This window comes from Geotrypetes seraphini, chromosome 14 (assembly GCF_902459505.1).
Source record: "Geotrypetes seraphini chromosome 14, aGeoSer1.1, whole genome shotgun sequence".
Taxonomy (NCBI): domain Eukaryota; kingdom Metazoa; phylum Chordata; class Amphibia; order Gymnophiona; family Dermophiidae; genus Geotrypetes; species Geotrypetes seraphini.
In genome coordinates, this window is record NC_047097.1 from 39,469,053 (window position 1) to 39,489,596 (window position 20,544).

General features: G+C 50.6%; 1 protein-coding gene across 1 annotated transcript in view; it reads right to left on the reverse strand.

Moving 5' to 3' along the window:
* Window positions 1–2,968: 2,968 nt before the first annotated feature.
* MPHOSPH10 (M-phase phosphoprotein 10) overlaps window positions 2,969–20,544 on the reverse strand; it is a 77,775-nt gene continuing 60,199 nt past the window's right edge. The window contains exon 11 of the mRNA XM_033920107.1: window positions 2,969–3,214. Coding sequence (XP_033775998.1) covers window positions 3,065–3,214 — 150 coding nt within the window. The 3' untranslated portion in view covers window positions 2,969–3,064. The remainder of the gene's footprint in view (window positions 3,215–20,544) is intronic.

The window sequence follows — 20,544 nt, forward strand, 5'->3', positions numbered from 1 at the left end:
TCCCCGCACTACCTATGAAGCAGCCGCAGCAGGATCGCGACGTCAGCTATCTTTGCGCTGCTTAGGAGCTGCTTCCTGCGCCGCGGTCCCGCCCCCTCCTCTGACGTCAGAGGAGGGACGGGACCGCGGCGCAGGAAGCAGCGCCCAAGCAGCTGAGGGATTGCTGACGTCGCGATCCTGCTGCGGGCTGCTTCATAGGTGTGCTGGAAGGTCAGTGGGGCGAGCGGTCCTTCGGGCGTGGGGGGGGGGACTGAGCGGCAAGGCCGGGAACACCCTCTCAGGGCTGGTACCCGGGGCGGCCCGCCCTCCCACCCCCCTGTCCCCCCCTAGGTACGCCACTGGTAATATGTAGCCCATCAGTGCAATATAGCTTCTTGTCCTTCCATGTATTTCCCCATCCTCCTATGTACCTGAAGCCTTCTTGATGACACCAGGCTCTGAGCCATCTATTAAAGTCCTGTACTATGTATCTCAAGAAAGCGTTTCCATAGCACTACTTACCATTTTCTATCAGGGTGTAGAGAAGCCCTATATGTCTGGATTTCAAAGGTAGCAAACTCTTTCATATGAGTCCTCTGACACCCAGTAAGTCAAAATTAATTTCTTAAGCATAAAGAGAGCATTGTAAGTAAATCTACAGAGAGGGGCAGATAGTCCCTGGGTTATCAGAAAATCCTGGAATCCCAAAAGTGGCCACCATACTCCCATTCCACCTCATGATCCAGGACCTGCTCTATTATCGGCAATGCCTTCCTCCATATATAAAGGGTGTGGCATTCTAAAAATGAGTGGACATAAGTGCCAGACAAGTGTTTGTATTTGAGGCACAAATTATGATCCCACAGTCCTATGTGGGCTCCCCTCTAGCGAATAATGTCGCATCTATGAAGTATTTGAATTGAGCCTGTTGGAGAGCTGCTGATTTCACAAAGTCATAAAGAACAGTAAAGAGTTCCAGAAGCTGATTTTCTGAGACAACAAGGCCTAGCTCCTGCTGTCACTACCCCCTTAACTTAGCTATACATAATGGACTCTTTCATTTTGAGAAGTCTATACCAATGGGATAAGGTATTTAGGGTGGTCAGTGTTTTGGAAAACACAGTCCAGTTTCCCCTGTTCCCAGGCATTCTGCTGTTGTCTTCCAGTGGATTCCCAATAATGTCTAACTTGAAAGTAGGGCAGTCTATGTCTAGATGAATATCCCCACCTCTCCTGCACCTGTAAAAAGGAAAGAAGCATTCCCAGGGAGATCTCTAACAAGTGTTTTAATGTTATGCAGCCTGTTACTACCCATTCCCAGAACACTGAGTGTCCCCACCCTAGGATAAAATTAAGAGTTGCCCTCCAGGGAAAGGAAAGGAGATATGTCTGGGTTTAGGCCCTGCTTTTGCCTCCACAATTTTCAAGGTCCGCTCATCAGGGCTAAAAACTGAAATTTTTCTCTGTAGATGGCAGCCTTTCCCCTCCTGGGCATGGAGCATGTTAAAAAATTTGAAAGATGGACTCCATCCCTCTATCCAACCAGGGGGAAAGAAACGCTTCTTGCCTGTATAACCTTCATGAATTCACCACATTAAAGCAGCTGTTTTATAATCTTATGTCTGGGACACTAAGTCCTCCCTGAGATCTGTCCAGGCTCAATTTAGCCATGCTGATTCTGGGAGCCTTTGCTTTCCATATAAAGCAGGTAATCATAGATTTAAACTTTTGCTCATCTCAATGAGTTAAACCAGATGGGTATGGTTTATTTATTTAGTATTCATATACCACTTATAGCCTAAGCGGTTTACATTCAGGTACTCAAGCATTTTCTCTATTTGTCCCGGTGGGCTCAGAATCTATCTAATGTGCCTGGGGCAGTGGAGGATTATGTGACTTGCCCAGGATCACAAGGAACAGCACGGAGTTTGAACCCACAGGGTGCTGAGGTACCTCTAACCACTATGTCACACTCTCCCACAGCTTAGGGAGCATGATAAATTTTACCAGGGCTATTCTGCTGAATAGGGACAACAGGAGATCTTGCCAAGTTATACATAGTTTACCTATATTCTCCAAATGTCGCACAATGTTAGTATTATAGATGACAGTAAGGAAAATTCCTTAAGTATCTCATAGATTTAGTGAAAGGGATAGCCAGTGTCGCATGCTGCTAATAGTAACAGCTCAGATTTGCTGCAACTTACTTGAAGACCTGATCTTCCAAAACTCCCTCACAATGTCAAGTGCTATGTCCAAGTGTATCGGGGCCTGTTCTAGATATAGTAAAATATCGTCATCAAAAAGACTTATCTGTCTATCGGATTTTAATGGCTAAGGATTCGATAGCGAGCAGGAATAGAAGCAGAGAAAGGACACCTGGCGGGTGCTCCTTTCCAACTCACAACTCTCTATAAAGCAAGTACAGTTTACTATTTCACAATAACTTTGAATGACAAGAATGTTAGGCTAACAAACCTTTTATTCTGTCATTCAAGTCAACTGTGTCCTGTTATGTATAAATAACAGTAATTCTTAATTATCCTCCTTCAAGACACATTGAACTCAAGAATAATCCAATCCAGTGCTTTGCTTAACCCCTCTGCTTCTTACCCCTTGAGCCATACTATACCAGACACAGACAACTGATAGAAAATATCTTCAAGTCTTTGCACAGCTCTGTCCTTTTTGTTGTTATTCATTTTTTTGGGGGGAGGGGGAAAGGGGGGGAGTCCCATTCTTTTGTCATTATTACATTCAGGTTTTATACTTTGCCATTTTTTCTGTAATTTTTCTTGACCTCTTCTCTATTTTTCTCTAATATTCTGTACTTTCTCTAACCATTCACAGATTTATCTGTTTCTTCTCATTTCTTGTGTCTCTATGATGCTGCTGGCTTCCAATACCTCTAAATCCCCAATTCCCTTCTCTCATCTTTACATCCATTCATATATCTCACTAACACCATCACACAAAATCCAAACTCATATAAATATTCCAACAATTTATTATAAAACATCTCCATTTACATAGCCTCAGAGACATTTCTTGAACAATATGTACAAGGCAGCCTAAAAATAACGTCTTATAATTTGAGTTTATGAGCAGAAAGTTCTTGAGGCTTCTTGGATTTCTTCTGTGCTTCTTTAGTAACTTTAATCTGTGATCTGACTTGATCTTGTAGCTGAGAAAAGAATGCTTGTGATGACTTCAAAGCTTTATCCTTCCCTTGGTCCTGTAAAAAACAAGTTTTTCCAAGCTAGTAATCATCACTACGCATTTGCTTAAACACAATAAAATATTCTACAGCAGGTTGAGGCCATAGTGCAAAGGCTGTACTGTTTAGGGAAACTTTGCTCCTTGTATTCATCAGCTTAACTCAGACATGGGCAACTCTGGTCCTCGAGGGCCGGAATCCAGTCAGGTTTTCAGGATTTCCCCAATGAATATGCATGAGATCTATTTGCATGCACTGCTTTCAATGCATATTCATTGGGGAAATCCTGAAAACTCGACTGGATTCCAGCCCTCGAGGACTGGAGTTGCCCATGTCTGGCCTAACTGCTGCTCTGGCACTAGATAACATTTGCTGTCACGTGATAAGTTGGTCGAGAAGGACCCCTGAAAAGTGTGACATTCAAAAGTGGCTCATATCCAAATACATGGAAGGATTATGGTTTGGGATAAAGATCCAAAAAGAATCCAAATTAAAGTCTGTCAGATAGCAGAAGAGCTGTGTAATAGGTCCACAATAACTGAAAGCAGAACTCTGACCTAAAAAAACAGCTACTCTTACATGTGCTGGCTAATTTCTGTAGTTGCTTAGGTTGAAAGAAGACAAAAGGTCAGTTTTTTTCTAAACTTCTTCACAACCACTCTGAAGGGAACAGATAAAAATTAGAAGTGACCTTACAAATCTGGAAGCCTGCTCAGTGATGAACCAATGAAAGTATAAAGTCATAAATTTGAACATGAGCTGCAGAAATAGCAATGTTACTTACCGTAACAGTTGTTATCCAGGGACAGCAGGCAGCTATTCTCACTAGTGGGTGATGTCATCCGACAGAGCCCCGATACGGACATCTTGCAAGCATGTCTTGCTTGAAGAAACTCAGAAGTTTCGAGATGCCCGCACCGCGCATGCGCCAGTGCCTTCCCGCCCGATGCTCCGGGCGTGTCTCCTCAGTTCAGGTAGCTAGCAGAGAAGCCAACCCAGGGGAGGTGGGTGGGACGTGAGAATAGCTGCCTGCTGTCCCTGGATAACAACTGTTACGGTAAGTAACATTGCTTTATCCCAGGACAAGCAGGCAGGTATTCTCACTAGTGGGTGACCTCCAAGCTAACCTCAATGAGATGGAGGGAGAGTTGGCAACTTAGGAGAACAAATTTTGTAACACAGTTTGGCCAAACTGCCCATCCCGTCTGGAGAAAGTATCCAGACAATAATGAGAAGTGAACGTATGAACCGAGGACCAAGTGGCAGCCCTACAAATCTCCTCAATCGGTGTCGATCTGAGGAAGGCTGCCATTGCTCTGACCTTATGGGCTGTGACCTTACAGGGAAGGGGTAATCCAGCCTGGGCATAGCAGAAAGAGATACAAGCCGCCATCCAGTTGGAGATGGTGCGCTTCGATACAGGTCGTCCCAACTTGTTTGGATCAAAGGAGACGAAAAGTTGAGGAGCAGTTCTGTGTGGTTTGGTGCGATCCAAGTAGAAAGCCAAAGCACGTTTACAGTCCAGAGTGTGAAGAGCTGATTCTCCAGGATGAGAATGAGGCTTTGGAAAGAACACTGGAAGCACAATGGATTGGTTGAGGTGAAATTCAGAGACCACTTTAGGCAGGAATTTCGGGTGAGTGCGGAGGACCACCTTGTCATGATGGAATACTGTGAAAGGTGGGTCCGCCACCAAGGCCTGAAGCTCACTGACCCTGCGAGCAGATGTGAGGGCCACCAGAAAAACCACTTTCCAAGTGAGAAACTGTAGTGGAGCCTTGCTCAGAGGCTCAAAAGTAGGTTTCATAAGCTGAGAAAGGACAACATTTAGATCCCAAACCACTGGAGGCGGTTTGAGAGGAGGATTGACATGAAAAAGTCCTTTCATAAATCTGGAAACCACAGGATGAGAAGAGAGAGGTTTCCCTTGTAGAGGCTGATGGAAAGCCGCAATAGCACTCAGGTGGACTCGTATAGATGTCGACTTGAGACCAGACTGAGACAGATGTAAAAGATAGTCCAAAACAGAGGATAGGGAGGCTCGCTGAGGCTCCTTAGAATTGGAAATACACCATGAAGAAAATCTAGTCCATTTTTGGGAGTAGCATTGACAAGTAGCAGGCTTCCTGGAAGCCTCCAAGACATCCCTCACCGCCTGGGAAAACTGGTGCGGAGTTACGTTGAGAGGAACTAAGCTGTCAGGTGGAGAGACTGCAGGTTGGGATGAAGCAGAGACCCCTGATGCTGAGTAAGCAGTGAAGGAAACACTGGAAGTAGGCACGGTTCCCTGCTGCTGAGTTGAAGTAGAAGGGAGAACCAAGGTTGCCTGGGCCACCGAGGAGCTATCAGAATCATGGTGGCATGGTCGGACTTCAGCTTGACCAGAGTCTTTTGAATGAGAGGGAATGGCGGAAACGCATACAGAAAGCGATTCCCCCAATCCAGCAGAAAAGCATCTGCCTTGAGGCGATGAGGAGCGTAGATCCTGGAGCAAAACTGAGGCAGCTTGAAATTGTGGGGAGCCGCAAAGAGGTCTATCTGAGGCGTTCCCCACTGAGCAAAGATCTGATGAAGGGGCTTGGAGTGGAGTGTCCATTCATGAGGCTGGAGAAGACGACTCAGTTTGTCCGCCAAGACATTGTCCTTCCCCTGAATGTAGACAGCTTTGAGGAAGGTGTTGTGGCGAACCGCCCAATCCCAGACTCTGAGAGCTTCCTGGCAGAGGGAGGCCGAGCCGTGCCCCCTTGCTTGTTGACATAATACATGGCGACCTGATTGTCGGTGCGAATGAGGACCACCATGTCGTGAAGCAGATGTTGAAAAGCTTGAAGAGCATTGAAGATGGCTCTGAGCTCCAGAAGATTGATTTGATGGAGTCGGTCCGCACAGGTCCAGAATCCCTGAGTGCGAAGCCCATCCAGATGAGCCCCCCAGGCATAGGTCGAGGAATCGGTAGTGAGAACCTTCTGATGAGGAGGAGTGTGAAACAGCAAACCTCTGGATAGATTCGAAGAGGTCATCCACCAAAGTAGAGACTGCCGAAGAGCAGGAGTGACTATGATGTGTCGAGTCAACGGGTCTGACACTTGAGTCCATTGAGAAGCTAGGGTCCACTGAGGAATTCTGAGATGGAGCCTGGCAAAGGGCGTCACATGAACTGTAGAGGCCATGTGGCCCAGGAGGACCATCATGTGTCTCGCTGAGATGGACTGGCGAGAAGATACAGACTGGCAGAGACGAAGAAGAGCATCCATGCGCTGAGGAGGAAGGAATGCTCGAAGCTGGATGGTGTCCAGTACCGCCCCAATGAAGGGAAGGGACTGGGTAGGCTGCAGATGAGATTTGGGAAAATTGATCTCGAAGCCTAGGCTCTGCAGGAAGCAAATCGTGGTCAAGGTCGCCGAAATGACCCTTGGAGCTGACGGGGCCTTGATGAGCCAGTCGTCGAGGTATGGAAATACCAGAAGACCCCTGTTCCGGAGTGCAGCGGCCACCACCACCAGACACTTCGTGAAGACTCTGGGAGACGAGGACAGGCCGAATGGAAGCACTCGATACTGGAGATGTAGATGTCCCACCCGAAATCTGAGGAACTTGCGGGAGGCCGGATGAATGGGAATGTGAGTGTAGGCCTCCTTGAGATCCAGAGAGCATAACCAGTCGTTCTGCTCGAGGAGAGGGTAGAGAGAAGCAAGTGTCAGCATGCGAAACCTCTCCTTGACTAGGAATTTGTTGAGGGCCCTGAGGTCCAAAATGGGTCGCAGGTCGCCCGTCTTCTTCGGAACAAGGAAGTACCGGGAGTAAAACCCCTGGTTCAGTTGGTCCGTCGGGACCGGCTCCACGGCACGAAGCCGGAGCAAAGCCTGAGCTTCCTGGAGAAGAAGGGCTGTCTGAGTCAAGTTGGAAGGATACTCTCTTAGAGGGTGGTCCGGAGGGACCCGATGGAAATGAAGAGAGTATCCTTCCTTGATGATAGTAAGGACCCAGAGGTCGATTGTTATGGCCTCCCAGCGATGATAAAAATGATGGAGGTGCCCTCCGATGGGAAAAACAGGGGGAGGCAGAACGAGGTTGGTTATGCCCTCGACGAGACAGTCAAAAAGGCTGAGTGGTCTTAGGGACAGCAGGCGATTGAGACTTAGGCTGACCCTTTTGGGGAGGCTGACGCTTCGCCAGTTGCCTCGCAGGAGGAGTTTGCCTCGGCTGATAACGCCTCTGATAAATCGACGGCGGACGAGAAGGTCGAGACTGCTGAGGCTTAGGCTTCGGCCGAAGGATAGATTGGAAGGACTTTTCGTGGTCAGACAACTTCTTCGTGACAGTCTCGATGGATTCGTCAAAAAGATCCGCCCCAGCACATGGGACGTTTGCCAGGCGGTCCTGAAGATTCGGGTCCATATCAATGGTCCGCAACCAGGCCAACCGGCGCATCGCCACCGAGCAGGCCGCCGCTCGGGCGGAGAGCTCGAATGCATCATAGGCAGATTGCATTAACTGAAGCCGAAGTTGGGACAGCGAAGCAACCACTTACTCAAACTCAAACCTAGCCTGGGATTCGATGTATGGTGTGAACTTCCGAAGCACAGGTAGAAAAAATTCCAAGTAGGCTGCAAAGTGGAAATTGTAATTCAGGACTCGAGACGCCATCATCGAATTCTGATATATGCGTCGACCAAACTTATCCATGGTTCTGCCCTCGCGGCCCGGAGGCACTGAAGCATAGACCTGGCCAGGATGAGACCGCTTGAGCGAGGATTCGACCAGGAGGGACTGGTGAGAAAGCTGAGGACCCTCGAAGCCTTTATGATGCACCGTGCGGTACCGCACATCCAATTTGCCAGGGACCGCAGGGATAGAGTAAGGAGACTCGAAGCATCGCATGAAGGTCTGGTCGAGGAGCTTGTGCAGGGGAAGCCGCAAGGACTCTGCCGGAGGACGAGGCAAGTGCATGGTATCGAGGTACTCTTTGGAATATCGAGACCCAGCATCGAGAGTAATGTCCATGTCATCCGCCATCTGCCCGAGGAACGATGAAAAGGACAATTGGTCTGCCGTCGCCGGTCTGCGAGACGGACTAGAAGAAGAAGAGGCTTCAGGCTCCAGAGAGGCCTGCGAGCAACAGGACGAGTAGAAAACCTCGGGGTCCTTGAACTCCGGGCCCGGAGGAGGAGACCCAGTCGAAGCAGCATACCCCAACTGAGGCAATTTCTTCTGAGGCGAGACGGTCGAGTGTCGAGAGAAATGCTTCGAAGAATGTCTGGATCGATGCCCATCCCGATGCCTGGAAGGGGATCGAGCCCGTCTGTGAGAAACTGGCTCAGACGCCTCCAAGGAGCAGATTGGACTCGATGCCGTTGATCGCAGAGGCGGCAGAGTCGGAGGCTCCCCGACGCCGCCCAGGTTTGATAGGGGGTTCGGAAGAACTCGTCCTGCTTCCTGCTATGCCCAGGACTGGGTGGCCCCAAAGGTGGACGCCACACTGAGTCATGGGGCGGAGTAATCGGTTCCAAGGGAGGCAGGTCACTAAACGAGGCTTTCCTCGAGGGGATGGGCTCCAAGGGAGGCATATCACTAAGGGAGGCCCTCCTCGAGGAAATCGGTTCCAAAGGAGGTACAGCGCTAACGGAGGACCTCCTCGAGGACCCGGACACCGCTCGCCGCTCCTCCTCGCCGAGTAACGAGGTAGTGCGGCGAGGAGGAGGAGGAGGGGGCGGATCGCCCCTCGAAGCCGAAGCTGGAAGGTCACCCTGGATGGTGGCAATCAGCCGAGGCCCCATGGTCTGCATGAGCTCCACGAACTGAGCCTCCAGGATGGACCGCAACGAAGCCGATATGGAGGGATCCGCACCAAAAGGGGGCCCTTCCGCACGGTCTCCGCGCTCCTTGGGTGCTACATGCTTCTGCTTGCCAGTCTTCGGCACCTTGAGCACCACCGGAGGAACTGTCGGAGTCAATACCTGCTCCGAGGAGACGGATGAAGGCTCCGGCGCCGAAGCCGGGGCCGAAACCGGTGTAAACGACGCCGGTTTCAGGAGGCCCGAAGCAGCCGGGGAGGCAGAGGGCTTCGCAGAAGAGTCGAAGCACCTGTCGATGTCGAAGCTGCAGGATCCGATGAAGCTTCCATCTTGAACATGGACTCCCACAGCAGACAGCGACGCTTAAACGCTCTCGCCGTCAGAGTGGAGCAAGGCCGGCACGTTTCAGGAAGTGATCCGGTCCCAGATACTGTAAGCAGCGTTGATGAGGGTCCGTGAGCGAAATCGCGCGCTGGCACTTGCTACACTTTTTAAAACCGGTGATCGGCCGGGACATAGGCCGGAAAAGTTCCGCCGCAAGGTCGAAGGTGCGGGGCCCCAGCCACGCGGCCGACCCGGTATCGGAAGGAAAATTTTTTTTTTTTTTTTTTTAAAGAAATCAAAGAAAGAAATAAATGCACAGGAGAGCCAAAAGAACTCAACCCGCGGCAAAAAAGAAGGCAAAAAAAGAGATTAAATGGGCGCAAATTGAAGATAGACTTCTCAGCTCCGCGGAAGAAAAAGAACTGAGGAGACACGCCCGGAGCATCGGGCGGGAAGGCACTGGCGCATGCGCGGTGCGGGCATCTCGAAACTTCTGAGTTTCTTCAAGCAAGACATGCTTGCAAGATGTCCGTATCGGGGCTCTGTCGGATGACATCACCCACTAGTGAGAATACCTGCCTGCTTGTCCTGGGATAACCAATGGAACTGGATATAATTGAGTGGAGAGAGATTTGATCAGGTAATAAAGGTGCAACAGAAGAAGAAAGTGCAACCAGAGACTCATGAAATCACCAGACAACAAAGGTAGGAAAATGATTTTATTTTAAATTTAGTGATCAAAATGTGTCTGAATTTATATCTGCTGTCTATATTTTGCACTATGGCCCCCCCTTTTACTAAACCGCAATAGCAGTTTTTAGCGCAGGGAGAGTAGAGCTGGGCATTCAGCGCAGCTTCCTGCGCTAAAAACTGCTATTGTGGTTTAGTAAAAAGGGAGGGGGTATATTTGTCTATTTTTGTATGGTTGTTAATGAGGTGACAGTGCATAGAGTCATCTGCCTTGACCTCTTTGAAAAAACCCCGGAATAGGAATGATAATTAATATTTTCTCTGCGTACAGTGTGCTTTATGTTTTTTAAAAAATTTTATTGTTAGGAGATCATTTTCACTTGGTCATTTTAAAAGTAGCTCACAAGCCCAAAAAGTATGGGCACCCCTGGTCTAGAGGATATTTCTGGAGATGCTCAGGTCAAGAGATCAGAACTTGAGGCATGGAAAGCATCTTCTTCTCAGATAGAAAGCAAGTCCAAAAGATTATAAAAATTAATTCCCAAGAGGCTCGTGGATCCTGGCTATCATTCTCTAAGAAGGGACTCCATGCTGGTGGTTCCTGACAAAGACTCTCTAAGAAAGGGGCATGCTGTTGGTTCCTGGTTTTGAGGCCTGCTGGCTATTCTATGCTTGAGCTTCTACCCTTTGCATATGTGACAGAGGCCGGAAGAGAGTGCTGGACCCAGGCTACAGCTGTTCCAGTGTTGAGCCTTCCTCCTTCAGAACACCTGCAGCGTTCCTGTTGCCTGAGAGACCTCTCTCCCACACAGACCGTATTGGACAGAATGCCTGATCTTGCACCATGCCAGAGCCCAAGCTGACTAAGGAAGAACCTTCCCTGCATGCACAGGTCGTATCAGATTTCTGTGTAATAGGGGGGAACTAGTTAGAAGATCCAATTATTAACCTGTAAGGAAAATGCATTTGCTTTCCCAGATAATTCATACAATAGTAGGTAATTGTATTCCTTATGCTTTCTAGCTTACCTATGCACTAAGAAGTCTCATACCTAATATGCACTTTCTGATCATTATTATGTGCCACTTGAAAGAAAAATAAATTCTCTCTCTAACACCAAGCCTGGTCTATTTGCTTGTCAGTAATCCTATTGGCACAGGGAGTTTGGATTTGGATCTTTGGGAATACAGATAAATATATAAATAAAGAGATTTCATAAACTAGAGTGCTACCATAACAAAGTCTGTATTTCAGTGTCCTGGCCTAGCCAGGCCATGCAAGCAGACCCTGTTTAGTCTCACCAATATGCTTGCACGTGGTGGTGGTGGGAATCTCTGGTTTGGAGAAAAAGTTTGAGAAGGGTAATTTCCATATTCAGGTAATGTGGGATAATGGCGCTGATACTAAATATAAAGGTAAAACCAAAGGAAGAAAAACAAACCCTATGCGTTTTTGTTACTTTGAATCCACAACACTGTTGAAAGGCTCTTAGTGGCTGTTTTACATCAGGTGCTGTTACAACTGCACCTCTCATATTCATTTACAGAGGCAGGCAGTTTCCTCGTCGAAACATAGCCCATGTTGGGTCTCTGTAAAGTTAGTGCTTGACTATTTTTTTTTTTGGTTTGAAACATTTTTATTAAGAAGCAAACAAAAGTGCTTGGCTATTAAACATAGTTGTTTTTTTTAAACCTCTGGTCAATTCTTTGTTTTTTAGATGATACTAAATATCACATGAAGCACCACTGTTGTGCATCAATTATGTCAGGACTGCAAGTAAGACAGGGCTCCACATATCCCAGGTCCTGGCTCCCAAGATTTTTGTGGCCCTTTTAAAAGGGCACAAGCTTCCCTCCCTGAACTGTGAGAGTCTGAGCCATGTGGTACAGAAACTCTCGGGATCCGGAAGGTTCGCCCCCCACATTTCGCCCCCAGCAATTCGCCCCTCACATTTCGCCCCCCACATTTCGCCCCCACACATTTCGCCCCCGAGTGTCAGACTATTCCTCTCGCAGGCGATTTCTTTGCCGACACGACGGCAGGCTACAAATTCAAAGTGCACAGCTGGCTGTTCTCACTGCCTCTAATGTCGGCCCTGCAGCTCCGGACTTCCCCACACCTGCTCTTCCCCCCCCCCTATTATTTTAAATGTTATGGCAGCCGCGGCGCTGTATCCATCGGAGGAGACTTCTAACCTCGGCCTGCCCCGGAACTCTTCCTGCAACAGCAACTTCATGTTCCTGCCTAGGCGGGTGGTGGCTGCAGGAAGAGTTCCGGGGCAGGCCGAGGTAGCGTGCACTGTCTGTCAATTCTATCAACCAATTACAGTTAAGGGGGTGCAGATGAGCCTGTTCTTGCCACGTCTCCTCCTCCCCTTCCCAGTCTTTTAAGCTTTGAATCTAAAAGGAGCGACACGCTTACTTAAGCACAGCGTCTGCCTAGCCTGTCAGCCAGTCAAGGTAGAGGGGAGGGGCGGGACCCTGTGGCACCATCCCCCCCCCCCCCAACGCGGGACCCTGTGGCACCATCAGCTCTTACTCCCTCTAACGCCGGCCCTGCAGCTCCGGACTTCCCCACACCTGCTCTCTCCCCCCCCCCCCCCGATCACTATTATTTTAAATGTTATGGCAGCCACGGCGCTGTATCCATCGGAGGAGACTTCTAACCTCGGCCTGCCCCGGAACTCTTCCTGCAACAGCAACTTCATGGCCGAGGTTAGAAGTCTCCTCCGATGGATACAGCGCCGTGGCTGCCATAACATTTAAAATAATAGTGATCGGGGGGGGGGGGGGGAGAGAGCAGGTGTGGGGAAGTCCGGAGCTGCAGGGCCGACATTAGAGGCAGTGAGAACAGCCAGCTGTGCACTTTGAATTTGTAGCCTGCCGTCGTGTCGGCAAAGAAATCGCCTGCGAGAGGAATAGTCTGACACTCAGGGGCGAAATGTGCGGGGGCGAAATGTGTGGGGGCGAAACATCCGGGGGGCGAAATGTGCGGGGGCGAAATGTGTGGGGGCGAAACATCCGGGGGGCGAAATGTGCGGGGGCGAAATGTGAGGGGCGAATTGCTGGGGGCGAAATGTGGGGGGCGAAACTTCCGTGAACCGAAACTCTCATGCTGGTCTTGACTTGAGAGCCAAAGATTAAACAGACAATCCCTGTACCATGCAGCTATGATATATCTGCTGTTGAAAAAGGGCCAAATGTATATAATTCAGTGTCTCATTATCCTTTCTTGGGAAATTAAACAGGTGGCAAAACCACAATTGATCAATTCTTTGGAGGAACATGGTCATTGTGATTCCAAGCAAGCTAGTTTTAGAAAACAGCATGGAATAAATAACCCTGCAAGCAATTGAAAATGATCTGTGTCTGGCAAGGAGGAAAAAAAAAAAATTATCTTTCCGGATATTACAGCTATGCTTTATTTGAAAACTGGCGTGTTTGATTCAAGTAGATGTGTGGTGTGGTTGAAGCTGAATTTCTTGTCTGTGAATTTATTAAAATCTGAAGTTCTCTGATTGGGAGAGTGATAATACTAGACAATGCAATTATATATAATATTGAAGACCCATACTTATCATATCATAACCTGGCAGTAATCTCTGCTGCCAAGTTTTGCACTGATTCAACTGATTTGAAGACAATGAAAAAATGTATTTGACACCCCCCCAAAAAAAATAACTGAAGAAAAAAATAGATCTTACACCACTATTCCAAAACACATGAGACGGTCTTGAAAGATGCAGCATACAAATACGATGTGAATCTGCTGTTCCAGTGAAAGATAATCTCCAAAGATTTTACCTCTTTACCAACTAAAAGCTATCAGGACAAAATTAATGAACGCAAAGGAGATAGATTTATATACCAGGGAGGCAATGTAAACAAATCTTTCTCATGTATATTGATTGTGGGCATCCTGAAAATCTAAATTGGCTGGGTATGCCTTGAGGACTGGCTTGAGAAGCTTTGCTCTAACTCACAACTACATCCATGACTTAAATGTTGTCTGAGGAGCATGGGAGACAATTTTTTTTGCCGACAATTATTTTTCTGGTTGGTTGAGTGTGCCAGTTAACTCAGAGTCTAATGTACTTGGTACAGGTCGACAACTCTCTTTCTGAAATGCTCAGACCAAAGATTTTTTGGATTTCAATATTTCTCAGTTTTTGAAATGATGAACAGCCATATAGCACCATCCCCACCCTCCACCCCTTGCCCTACTCCTGTACTCCCTTATTCTGTGTTCCCCCCCAAAAAAAATACCAAATGATGAACAGCCATACACGGCCAATACCTTTGTCTGTGGCCAAGAATACCCAAGCCCCACCAGCTGAAGAGATCCTTCATCGGTGGTACTTTAATTTGACTGCTGCTCCCCCCACCCCAACATGAGTGCACCAGAGTTTGTATTTTGTTTTGCTGCCATCATGCTATGGTTCATTCTTTTTATGGGTAAGAATGGTGTAGTTTTACTTTGTCTACATGGCTGATAAATACATTTTAAGAAATTAAGTTTAAACAGTCCTCTGATGAAGTAGTAATTCCACATACAGTGCAGAAAAAGCACATTTACTTACTGTAACAGGTGTTATCCAGGGACAGCAGGCAGATATTCTCACATGTGGGTGACGTCATCTACGGAGCCCCAATGCGGACAGCTTTTCAAGCAAACTTGATTGAAGTTTCAAGCTTGCTATGCTGCACCACGCATGTGCATGCCTTCTTGCCCACTAGAGGGCGCATCCCCACCTCGTGGTCCTCAGTTCCATAGCCAGCAAAGAAGCCATCCCCGGGGAGGAGGGCGGGTTGTGAGAATATCTGCCTGCTGTCCCTGGATAACACCTGTTACGGTAAGTAACTGTGCTTTATCCCAGGACAAGCAGGCAGCATATTCTCACATGTGGGTGACCTCCAAGCCAACCAAAAAAGGGCAGGTGGGAGGATGGCAATTTAGGAAAACAGGTTACGCAAAACCGACTGGCCAAACCGGCCGTCGCTCCTGGATAAAGTATCCAGACAGTAGTGGGAGGTGAAAGTATGAACCGAAGACCAAGTGGCAGCCTTACAGATGTCCTCAACAGGTGTAAACCGGAGGAAAGCAACAGAAGCTGCCATAGCCCGGACCTTATGCCCCGTGACTCGACCATGGAGCATGAGACCAGCCTGAGCGTAGCAAAAAGAGATACAAGCAGCTAACCAATTGGACAAGGTGCGCTTGGAAACAGGACGTCCCAACCGATTAGGGTCAAAGGACAAAAACAATTGAGGAACCCTCCGATGAGACTGAGTGCGTTGAAGATAAAAAGCCAACGCCCTCTTACAGTCAAGTGTGTGAAGCGCCACCTCACCAGGATGAGAGTGAGGCTTCGGAAAAAAACACCGGGAGGACAATGGACTGATTGAGGTGGAAATCAGACACAACCTTAGGCAAAAATTTAGGATGGGTGCGCAAAACCACCTTGTCATGATAGAACACCGTAAAAGGTGGGTCCGCAACCAAAGCCTGCAGCTCACTAATCCGTCGAGCAGACGTGAGCGCAAGCAGAAAGATCACCTTCCAAGTGAGAAACTTAAGATGAGATTTGTCAATAGGCTCGAAAGGAGGCTTCATCAGTTGAGCCAAAACCACATTAAGATCCCAAACTACAGGAGGAGGTTTCAGAGGAGGATGAACATTCAAAAGACCCCTCATGAAACGAGTAAACAGAGGATGAAGGGAGAGAGACCTACCCTCGAAATGCCGATGGAAAGCAGCAATAGCACTGAGATGCACCCGAATGGAAGTCGTCTTCAGCCCAGACTGGGATAAATGAAGCAAATATTCCAGGACCGAAGTCACCGGAACCGAGCTCGGATCCAGATGGTGCGAGGAACACCAGGATGAAAATCTGGTCCACTTCTGGGAATAGCAAAGCCGAGTCGAGACCTTGCGCGAGGCTTCCAAAACCTCCCTTACAGACTGAGAAACAGGAACTGAAGTCAAGGGAAAAGGAACCAAGCCGTCAGATGTAAGGACTGAAGATTGGGATGCAACAGCGAACCCCGACTCTGAGACAGCAGAGAGGGAAAAACAGGCAGAAGCAGAGGCTCCCTGACACTTAGTTGAAGGAGCAGGGAGAACCAGTGTTGACGAGGCCAACGAGGCGCAATGAGAATCATAGTGGCTCTGGTCGATTTGAGATGCACCAACGTCCTCAAGATCAGAGGGAAAGGAGGAAACGCATAAAGGAACTTCTCTCCCCAGTCGAGAAGAAAGGCATCGGCCTCGAGACGGTCCAGGAAGTACATCCGGGAACAATAGAGAGGCAGTTTGTGAGTCTCCGGAAAGGCAAACAGATCCACTTGAGGGGTCCCCCAGTGGTCGAAGACCTCGTGCAGAACTCGGGAGTTGAGCGACCACTCGTGCGGCTGGAGGAGACGACTGAGTTTGTCGGCCAGACAGTTCCGCTCTCCTTGAATGTAAACCGCCCGAAGAAAGATGTTCCGAGAGACCGCCCACTCCCAAAGGCGGAGGGCTTCCCAACACAGGGGCCAAGAGCACGTCCCCCCTTGCTTGTTCACATAGTACATTGCCACCTGGTTATCCGTCCACACTAGGACTATCTGATCGTGCAGCAGGTGGCAGAAAGCTCGAGCAGCCAGAAAAATGGTGCGAAGCTCCAAGACATTGATGTGACAAAGACGGTCCTCCGCCGACCACAGTCCTTGAGTCCGCAGACCGTCGAGATGAGCCCCCCCAAGCGTACTCTGAAGAGTCCGTGGTCAGGACCTTGCGATGCGGAGGGACGAGAAAGAGCAAACCCCCGGAAAGATTGGAAGAATTGGTCCACCAACGGAGCGAGCGTCTCAAGGAGGGAGTCACTGTCACAGGGGAGGAGACCGGGTCCCGGTCCTGACGCCATTGTGAGGCCAACGTCCACTGAGGAAGCCTCAGGTGCAAGCGGGCAAACGGCGTGACATGAACCGTAGATGCCATGTGGCCCAGTAGAATCATCAGGCGCTGCGCCGATACTGAGGGCAGCAGCGATATCTGGCAACTGAGTCGAAGCAGGACCTCCAACCGTGGAGGAGGGAGGAACGAATGGAGGCGAACCGTGTCCAGCACGGCCCCGATGAACTGAAGGGATTGAGCCGGGCACAATTGAGACTTGGGAAAGTTCACTTCGAACCCCAGACGCTGAAGGAAGATGATAGTCTGTCGGGTCGCTAAGATAACCCCCTCCCTGGAAGGAGCTTTGATCAGCCAATCGTCCAGGTAGGGAAAGACCTGCAGACCCTGGGATCGCAGGGCCGCCGCGACTACCACCATACACTTCGTGAAGACTCGAGGGGACGAAGCCAAGCCAAAGGGGAGGACCCGGTATTGAAGGTGCAACTCCCCCACCTGGAACCGTAGAAACTTGCGGAAGGTGGGATGCACCGGAACATGGGTATAAGCTTCCTTGAGGTCCAGGGAGCACATCCAGTCCCCTTCGTCCAGCAGCGGGTACAGGACCGGTAGAGATAACATACGGAACTTCTACCGGACAAGGAACTTGTTGAGCCTCCGGAGGTCCAGAATGGGGCGCAAGTCCCCGGTCTTTTTCGGGACCAGAAAATAGCGGGAGTAAAAACCCTTCCCCCGCTGGTCGGGGGGCACCCGCTCTACAGCCCGGAGACCCAACAAGGCCCTGGCCTCCGAAAGGAGCAGGGGGAGCTGCTGTTTGAAGGACACGCGCCGGGTGGACTGTCCGGCGGGATTTCCCTGAAGTTGAGGGAGTAACCCTCCGAGATGACTCGGAGCACCCAAGCATTGGAGGTGATGAGAGTCCAGGCAGGATGAAATGCCCTCAACCGACCCCCAATGGGTAGCGGGGTCGACTGCAGCGCGGAGGGGGCCCGCCCCCATCCGCTCAGAGCGTCAAAAAGATGGCACCGGCTTGGACGCCCCTTGCGCCTGAGGCTTCTGTTGAGGAGCCCTGGCCTGCTAAGGGGGCCGCCTGGGCGGAGGCCTGGAGAAAGCCGGTGTGGACTTCTGCGGATAGCGCCGCGGTGGAGGACGGTACTGCTTCGGAGCCTTAGGGCGGACCAGGGAGGCGAAGGAGCGCTCATGCTCGGAAAGGCGTTTAGTAGCCGCCTCCAGGGACTCATCGAAGAGCTCCGAGCCCACGCAGGGCAAATTCGCCAGGCGCTCCTGCAGATTGGGGTCCATATCTACAATGTGCAACCACACTAGGTGGCACATCGCCACCGCGAATGCGGAGACCCTTGATGTTAATTCGAAGGCGTCGTAGACGGCATGGAAAAGGAAAAGGCGCAGCTGGGACAGAGAATCCATGAGCTTGCCAAAGTCCCCCTTATGCGAGTCGGGCATGACCCCCTGATAACGGGGCATGGACTTGACCAGATGGCGCAGGTACGAAGAGAATGTAAATGCGTAGTTAAGCACCCTATTCGCCATCATGGAATTTTGGTAGAGGCGGCGCCCAAACTTATCCAGGGTACGCCCCTCACGCCCGGGCGGAACCGCTGCGGACACTCGAGAAGGCTGGGATTTCTTCAGCGACGATTCCACCAGCAAAGACTGGTGGGACAACTAAGCCTTCTCAAACCCCTTACAGGGGACCATGCGGTATTTCGATTCCATCTTTGAGGGGACAGCCGTTACCGCATAAGGGGAATCCAAATTCCGCAAGAAGGTCTGTTGCAGGACCTTGTTTAAGTGCAGGCGTGGAGACTCCCGCAGAGGAGAGGGTAAATCTTGTTCCTCCAAAAATTATTTGGAATACTGGGACCCCGTTAAAAGGTCCAGGTCCAAAGCCTTCCCCATATCCACCACAAACCTCGAAAACGAGGAGGGCCTCGAGGGAGGGGAGCGAGAGGCCCACGCCGCCGAGAAGGACGGAGAAGCCTCGCGTGAGTATCTGGGCTCACGACCCGTGCCAGCCTCCGACCCCCAGGAAGCCGCCCCGAGGGACCGCGTCGGGGTCGGAGACCTCCGAAGTCCCGAGGAGCCCCTCGGGGAAGTCCCCGGGGTATGGGGCACCGAAGCCTTCCTCCTCCTCGGGGAGGAATCCCTCGATCCCTTCCCTGAAGGGGAACCGAGCAGCCGTGGATTAGTCAGGCTGAGTTCCGAAACCTTCAGAGCCTCCGCCTCCCGGGTCGGCGAGGAACGACTGCGCCTCCGAGGCGACCCACGAGGGCGCTTAGACTTACGGGACCGGCGCTTCACCCGAGGCCGACCCGAGGGCGAGGACCAACGGGAGGTCCCCGTCGAGGACTTGGAAGAAGAAATCATGTGAACCCGGTGCACCTTGTCCCGAGGTCGCACGCTCCGCACAGGCTGGTCAATAGTCGAGGCCGAGGCCGAGGCCAAGGCCGGGGCCGAGGCAGGAACAACCACCGGGACCGAGGCCGGAGCCGAGGCCGGGGTTGCGGTCGGGGCCGAGGACGGCTGCAGGTGGGCCAGGGCACAGGACAGCTCCGAGGAGATAAGCGCTCAGAGCATGTCCTGAAACACGGGGATGGCCATCATGGATGGCATGTCCGTGGCCGGCGGGTGCTCCCTTGAGGGCAACCTCGGCAGCGAGTATTCCCGCGGAGCACCCGACTTCAACGTCCGGGCCGGGGCCGAGGACGACCCACCCGTCCTCGTCGAGGAACCCGAGGACAGCTTCTTAGAGGACCCTGGAGTAGAGGAAGGAAGCGGAGACTTACCCGGGGCCGACTTCGGCGTCGAAGACGCAGGCTTTGAAGTTGAAGGCATCCGTGGCGAGGTCGAGGTTGCCGAGGCCGAGGTCAAGGCCGGGCTGAGGCAGACGTCGAGGCCTTCCCCGCCGCGGGTTCTACAATAAAGAGCTCCGCCAAGCGGGCGTGCCGGCGGCGGAGCGCTCTAGGTTGAAAAGTGGAGCATCTAGTGCAAGAGTCCGTCGGGTGATCCACACCCAGGCAGACAAGGCACCACCGGTGGGGATCGGTGATGGAAAGCAACCGATCGCACCGGATGCACTTTTTAAAGTCCGACAAGGGTCGGGACATGAACGAAAAACTAGGCCGCGAACGAACGAGGTCCCGCGGCCGCGGCTACCGGGAGCCCCCGGAGCCTGGAACGAAAACTTTTTTTTTTCTCAACGGATTACAACAACACGACAAAGCAAAAACAAAAAAAAGGCACAGCGACTAAGAATAAACCCCTGCCACGGTGACAGAAGGCAAGAAAGCACGGAGCAAAAACTCAACAGGGCTTCTGGCTCCGCGGAAGAAACAGAACTGAGGACCACGAGGTGGGGATGCGCCCTCTAGTGGGCAAGAAGGCATGCACATGCGTGGTGCAGCATAGCAAGCTTGAAACTTCAATCAAGTTTGCTTGAAAAGCTGTCCGCGTTGGGGCTCCGTAGATGACATCACCCACATGTGAGAATATGCTGCCTGCTTGTCCTGGGATAAAAATATTTGCCATATGTTAATTTGTATTCTATTCTCATTTCTGCTGAATAAGCAACAAAATTTCCCTCCTCTCCCTCATCCCAAAACTCCAAGACTTTTGGGGGGCTTCAGA